The sequence below is a fragment of the Anopheles marshallii genome, chromosome X, assembly GCF_943734725.1.
Source record: "Anopheles marshallii chromosome X, idAnoMarsDA_429_01, whole genome shotgun sequence".
Taxonomy (NCBI): domain Eukaryota; kingdom Metazoa; phylum Arthropoda; class Insecta; order Diptera; family Culicidae; genus Anopheles; species Anopheles marshallii.
The window spans coordinates 9,680,870-9,688,029 of record NC_071325.1 but is presented as its reverse complement, the minus strand read 5'-3'; the positions used below and the strand labels follow the sequence as shown (position 1 = coordinate 9,688,029).

The 7,160-nt window shown below is 49.0% G+C and overlaps 1 protein-coding gene across 1 annotated transcript; it reads right to left on the bottom strand.

Moving 5' to 3' along the window:
* Positions 1-571: 571 nt before the first annotated feature.
* LOC128706888 (coronin-7) lies at positions 572-6,142 on the bottom strand. Its single transcript, XM_053801868.1, has 11 exons — positions 5,647-6,142; positions 5,006-5,559; positions 4,787-4,939; positions 3,820-4,344; positions 3,142-3,450; positions 2,908-2,925; positions 2,545-2,726; positions 1,565-2,485; positions 990-1,471; positions 804-919; positions 572-664 (listed from the first exon to the last, which is right to left on the bottom strand). The coding sequence occupies exons 1-11, from the start codon at positions 6,140-6,142 to the stop codon at positions 572-574; spliced, it is 3,849 nt and encodes a 1,282-aa protein (XP_053657843.1).
* Between the last annotated feature and the right edge of the window lie 1,018 nt (positions 6,143-7,160).

The window sequence follows — 7,160 nt, the reverse complement described above, 5'->3', positions numbered from 1 at the left end:
TTGTGCCGATAAAGAAGAAGTAGGCAGAAATGATTATTATGTTTACGGGTTAGTCAAAAGTCTCGAAAAAGCAGACCACAATACCGTTGAGGCTCAAAACAGAAAGAAAATGTGTGTGGCTTCATAGTTCGCTCAAACTATGCTGCATGCTTTTACGGCTGGCATTTCTGTTTGTCTGAACGGTTAAACGGAATTGAAGAGAATGCCCGGTTCGATTCCTTTCGATCTTCTCGACAATCACACTCCATCCACTCCTTTTAAACACGACGAAAGTGTACATGGGTTTCCCGTAGGGAATGGGAACAATCAAGCGTACTTCCCGAGCATCGAGAAAATTTCAATTTTACATTGAGCAAACCGAAACAAAGAGCGTTCACAGGCAAGAATTAAAATAGAGATAATAAAATTTTAATTACCTTTGGCGTACCAGGAACCCTTGTTGCCGCGGTGCCGAATTAGGTAGAGCCGAAATCATCATTTACACTCGAATGAAAATATGGAACTATCCATATTGTTAGTGAAATATTATCATTAAAGCTAGGAAGCTGCAAAAAATGGAGAAATTTCTCGTTCATTCTTCCCATTCTTTTTCGTCTACGCCTTCCATGCTGTCCTGTTCGAGCTTCTTATTCACGGACATGCGGGCACTGACAGCATTTTTTATCTAAAAGTAACAAAAAAAAAAAGATTATTTAAAGAGCCAATTCATTTGTCCACACCAGATAAGGATTATCGGCGATCGTATTTGGATGTGGAAATCTCACGAGGATCAATAAAAAGAATCAATAAATAGCTCATTTCACCTGCTCTTGTACGTGCTCGGGAGCCTTCGAAAATGGCTTCTGTATTCCCTGTGGCATTATAATGGTGTCGGTTTTTTTGGAAGGTGTGGTCGTTACAGTTGGCTGAATCGAAGACACTAAAACAAGAAGGCACGGCAATTAGAACATATGCCCACACACGGCAAAGTATTAATGAGAGCCACTTACGCGTATCCATGCCGTCCGGCTTCAGGCTGATACGAGTCGGTGTTACGTCCCGACCGGCAAACCATTCATCACCGCTCAGTGTCGGTTGCCACAGCACCTTGGTCGGTGGGAAGAGATCGTCTTGGAAAAGCTCGGATTTAATGCGCGGTACCTTGAAGCTCAGCGGTTCGACCGTGCCGTTCGTAAGCCGGAGCGCCCGAGCAAACTCGACCGTTGCCACATCGCAATGGTTCTTGCTTAAAAAGCTGAGACCTTGCGTCAGCGTGGTGCAACGGTGGTGGGATAGCGGGCAGATAAACGGTGCCTCGTCGGTAATTTCGAAGCAGTAGATTGTGCTGTCTCCCTTGCCAGTGGCGAACAGCGTGGAGCTGTCTTCATCGTAAAACGGCATCAGTATGGCGGGGGAAACATCCAGTCCGACCATACCCATCGGTGCACTGAGATCAGTTAGTTTGTATACGTAAATCTGGCGTTCGGAGACTCTATAAAAATATGGCCAAGTTAGCAGGGAAACAGATGAATATACAGACGAACCAAATTGGGCGAAGTAATGTTGAGGTAATAAATAAACTTACTTGTCAAATCCAGTCACCACCAAATATTCGCCTTCAAGCGCCCACACAATGCGTGCGCCTCGTGTTCCTATCGGACCGCAGCCTTCCTTTGTCGGTTGCGTCGATTTACGTGGTTCATACACCCGTATGCGTCCATCCTTCGACACGGTGGCACCGTAACGGCCACACGGGCTCCACGAAAAGCAAAATATTTGATCAGTGTGACCGTGCAGGCTGTACTTCTCCGTCATCCCGACTAGATCCCACAGTTTCATCACCATGTCGGTGCTGGCCGTCAGCAGCACATTCTGTGCCAATGGGTGGAATCTCATGATGTAAATTTTATCGGTATGCGCAACGAGCATCGCCTCCGGTTCGTTGGTCGGTTCCGTCAGACCGCCAGCAGGTATGCGCCACAGCTTTACCGAACCATCGTCACAGGCAACAGCGAGCCGGTGCGAGTCAAACGGATCCCACTGGAAATCCATGATGTTTTGAATGTTGACCAGCGTTGGAATGACACCGTCCGGCAGGCGGCCCGGATCGTTTAGCTCCAGCACCGCTATTTTACCACCCGCCCCGGCAATCGGTACCGCCACACGCTCGGCATTCGCTTGAAAGCCATCGCACTCGCCGGGTATTTGACGGCTCAGGTTACGTATGTTCTCTATGTGCGTGCTCTTATGCCCGGGGGTACCCTTCAGGTGTCGGAACTTGGACACGCGTCCAAACACGGTGGAGGTTCGTTTGGAAGCGACGTTGTTGTTGGCAGCCGATGAGACACCAGCGGTGCTATTGCTTCGTTTGACTATGTCCGGCATGTTCTCCTTCGTGAGATCGCTACGATTGCGCAGAAAGTCCGTGCTCACCGGTGGTGGCATCAGTTCGGAGTCGTCGGAGCACGTCTTCTGCTCACCCCGAACTTTCAGCGAATCAAGGCGTCTAACGCGAAAGAAAGAATGAGCCACCGAACCACTAAGCATGATCGTTCACTTTCTTACCTGAGCGGGGTTGGCGAGCTGGCCTTTTCATCCTGTACGCTCTGCGAACGACTTTCAAACATACGCCGCCTTTCGGCAAGGCTTGTTCGCTGAGCGCTCATCCGCTCAAATTGGTTTTTGGCATCGTCTGAGCTCGAATCAAATTGGTCGACTGATTCCGACGAAGCTTGACGTTCGAAGATCTGAAAGACAGGTGGAAGAACAATCAGACATATGTTCGTGCAAACATCAAAGAAACTACCACTAGCTGCTAGAATAACTAGATTCCACGGTACAGTAAAAAAAAAAAACAAAACAACAAAACAACAAAGGGACGTCCAAACAAACAAAACAAACGTATTGAATTGAAGCACAATATGTAACCTTTTCTTGTTCACACGGCTGTTGCGCATTCAGCAGGCAATCAGCAATCCCGTTCCGGGCCCAAGATGTGTGTGTGTGTGTGGTTAGTTGGGTGGAAGTATAAAAAAAAGACATTGTTGCTTGATTAGTTGTGACCGGCCGTCTATACTCATCAATCGCTTCCTTTGAAGTTGCTATATGTTTACGTCTCTCTCGGGAAGCATAATATTGCGGTACGCATCCGGTTACCCTTACCTTCCGAAGTTCTGCATGTGGCAGTTGACGCGTGTCTATGTCGCAATCGTCCATCGGTTCGGCAGATGCTTTTCCATCATCGGTAGGACTGCAGTCTTTGGGTTCCGGTTCTGCCGCGATGGTTACAGTGTTGCCATTTGTTTCAGCTGAAACAACATCGCCAACCATCGGATGCGCGGGTACCGGTGATATGCCCTCTTTCTCGGTGCCGGTTTCGACACCGGGTACGACCGGGACGCTGAACACCTTGTCAAAGGAGAAATCACCCGATGCTCCCGAGCTGCAGAATGGCTTTGGTCCCAGACGTGGCTGGTTTTACGTAGTTTTTGTACATAAAATAAAAAAGATGTAAAGATGCATTAGATATCGCGAAATAATAAACTAATAGATAAATGTAAACGCTGCAGACGTTCGCACTTTGTAGTCGCAGGCAGGCTGCCCGTTTGGAAAAAAGTGTGAACGTTCAAAAACTCCATATTAAATACCAAACGAAAGATAAAAAAAGAAACAACTTAAAACCGATGTACTAAGGCGAAATGAAGCAATCCAAAACTAATTTGTATGAGCTACGAATGGGTTAATGTGATGCATATGCCGTATCGAAACTAATGAACTGAATAACGAAATGGACTATAACACAAATGAAATGAAAGGATGAGTTAATGCACGCCTGTTAACCTTGTATCCGCTGGTAGTGCGCGGTCTGGCAACCGGGCGCGGAGTGACGGCCGCGCTAGGTGTGGTGGCTGTCGTCATTGTTACGTCCTCGTTCGTACCAGCGACGGGCGTAGACATCTGTTCGCAGACCGAGTTGTTGCGCGAGGTCCGTGGCAGCGGTTTCGGCGGCGTTGTTTCGCCGGTACGTGCTTCCGTCTCCGAATCGAACGACGACGAAGATGTTTCCCGCTGTTGGTGATGGTTATCGTTGCCATTTTTCTCGGTGGGTGCCAGCGGATGGTTACCGTCCTCATCCTTTTCCTTGTGCGCCGCTGATATCTCCTTGAACCGCTGCTCCAGCTCACACTTCTCCGTGTGCGACTGCTGTTCCATGTGTTTGATTTTCTCCTTGATCGGCACGAACGTCGTCTTTACGATTCCTTTCTCACGCTCGATTTTCGCTGCCGTCGAAATGTTGGTGGACTGTGCGTTGCGCATCTTGTTAGCGATATTGTTCACCACCTCGTTTAGCGGCCCGCGAAGGACCTTCAGTTTCGGAAGGATGTTAGCAAATTGAGGAAACAGAGATGGGTTGTTTTATACAATGTAGGAGCGCAAGCAAGTAAGCAACCAGACGGTAAGCGAGAAGAGAGGAAAGATAGGGGGAATGCTTATTTAGTGGGTTATGATATTAAAGACTAGATTAATGTAACGATGCCCCGACTGCAACCCTCAGACAACACAATCGGACAAATGGCCGATTCCGCACCCCAAAACGAGCGCTACGATTAATATTACCAATACGGCAGTTACTATCGCATTTCCCTTTTGGCCGTTCAAAATTTGAATACAGTATTTAAATTTTGAAAAATGCAAAGCCCGACCGCATGCTTATATACAGGCGTTAGTAACAGGCCACGGCGAACCGGGGCTAGAGCGGATTGCTAGTTTTTTAAAGGAGAAACAAATTGATTGAAGTTGAACCTACAATGATTGGTGCGTCGCCCAGTTCGCGTTTTGCTGGATCCAGACTAATTTTTGGCACCGGGGTGTTTGCACCACCGAACCACTGCGTCGCAGACAGATCGGTTTTGTAGCCATTCGTTTCCGGGTACAGGTCAGTGTGAAAATCTCGGTACGTCTGTACGAAAACAAACAAATATTAGACACATGAGGTTCACTTAGCGAAAGCACTAGTATACCGTACCTTGCGCGGAACTTGGTACATGATTGGGATAACGGAGTTGGAAGTTAACTGCATGATGCGATTAACTTCCCCTTCCATCACTTTGAGCGCCCGTTTCGGTACCAGGCAGGCACCCTTCGTCTGTTCTCCGGAATGGCGGATGCCCTCAATCAAGTACGGGTCCTTGTCCGTCACCTCGAGATAGTTGATCGTCGTGTCACCCTTGCCGGACAGGAACAGCATGTTGGTGTCCGGATCGTACAGTGGCATCAGGATACCGGTGGAACAGTCGAGTTCGAGCGTTTTCTCCGGCGCGGAAAAGTTACGGAGATCGCGTATGATCACCTGCCGCAAACGGGCCGCATCGAACCCGGTGCTAAGGATGCGATTCTGATCGCCAAGCCATACCACGCGCGAATCCTTGATGCTTTGGTGGCTTTCCGCTGCTAGCGTTATCGGGGTCGGTGCGCGCGGATCCATCACACGCAACATCTTATCCTTGCAGCTTGTCACGCACAGCCGCCCGTCTTGTTTCCAGCTAAGTGACTGAATTACCTCCGGGTGTTCGTTGTTTGCTGCAAAATTGCAAACGATAAAATGCCAATGAATATAAGCTAATGGGGGCGAATGGCGCACGGCGGAGTGATTGTTCAATTACTTACAGAACGCTTCCTGCTGGCACGTCAGATCCCACAGGCTGACGCATCCGATGGCGGTCGCAAACAGCAGACAGTCGGCGGTCGGGTGAAAGCCGACCGTTTCAACGCGCCGCTGCTTGGTCGAGAACGTACATTCCGGTGTCGAAATCGATTGTTCCAGTCCCTTCTCCGGTATGTGCCACACCTTCACCAGGCAGTCCTGTGAGCCGGTCGCCAGCAGACCATCGTGAAATGGTGAAAAGTCCAGGTAGGTAACCGTGTCCGAATGCGCATGCAGTAGCGGCATCGTTTTGCTCTTCCGGCCACAGTCATCGATCGGCAGCACGGCCAGGCTCGAACCGGCATGCTCCCAGTTGAATGCGATAAATGCCGCCGATGCCGCTATGTTGTTACCGTACGTTTGATATGAACCGACAAAGATATCACGGATGCATGCCTCCGGTTTTGGCACGATCGGTGTCGCGTTCTTATACTTGGACGCCTTAAATCTCCACGCCATGTTTTGCGGGGGGTTTGTTGATCGTCACAAAACCAGGTCTTGTCACAAGTCTTCCTCGGTGTGTAGTGCGGAGACGGTTTGCTGCAACGAGAAACAGTCACTTAGGAACGTTTGCTCAAGGAAGTAACCTCTCACGGGTCCGCCGGACGCGCTCTCGACTTCCTGAAGGTATTTCACACAACGAGGGTATGAATCTTCGCTGTCCTTCCGGCTGCTTGCGACCAGCCATACGTTATCATTTTGGAGAAACAAGGGGAAAAAGACGCGAACCGCAAGAGAAAAAAAAAACAAAGCAAACATTGCGAGTATGGCAACTGTGTGCGAACCTACGGTTGTGTGTGTGTGAGTGTGTAAGTACCATTAAGAAACATCGTTGTGTGTCACCAGTGGGAAGCTTCATCCCGCCCTTGCTCACTGGAAGCAAAGCAGTGACCCTTTTCCTTAGGTTTTTTTGCGTAGCGCGTGCGCCGAATCCAACCGTGCGGGCTGGAACGGTGGCGAGGATATCAAACTACATATGCACACACATTTCCGCCTAGCAACCTACCGCCGTAGGCCTCACGTCCGCACCGGTTCCTTTTGGCTGCATCATCGTTATGCCACCTACAATAGGCACAGCGCGTTCGCGTTGCAGCGGAAGCGGGACGGCGAAACTATGCGTGATATCTAATCATCCGAGACGGATCGAATCGTGCAGCGAACGCACGGAAACGAGAGGAAGACTTTGCTTCCCGCACAAAGAAATTGGCTTGTGACAGCTATTGAGCGCAACAACACACACCAAAATATTATAATCACTAATTCTTTCCTCAAGAATGGACGAGGAGTTTTCGAAGATTTCGATAATGAATGGACGCATTGTGACGATTACAGTACACACCATTCGTTCGTTTGGTTTGGAGCAGCAAGTAGAAGCACTTGAAACGAAATTGGGCTTTAAGAAGACGGTTCGAACGTGTAGCTTTGTGTTGGCTGTGTAGGGCTCTGCTCTCAGTTGTTTTTTTTTTATCGATATAGA

Excerpts from the sequence above, each read along its gene's own strand:
- LOC128706888 (XM_053801868.1), bottom strand. The coding sequence starts at position 6,142 with ATGGCGTGGAGATTTAAGGCGTCCAAGTATAAGAACGCGACACCGATC. Across the intron at positions 2,486-2,544 it reads AGCTCGCCAACCCCGCTCAG|ACGCCTTGATTCGCTGAAAG; the intron begins GTAAGAAAGTGA and ends CTTTCGCGTTAG. Across the intron at positions 665-803 it reads CCGAGCACGTACAAGAGCAG|ATAAAAAATGCTGTCAGTGC; the intron begins GTGAAATGAGCT and ends TGTTACTTTTAG.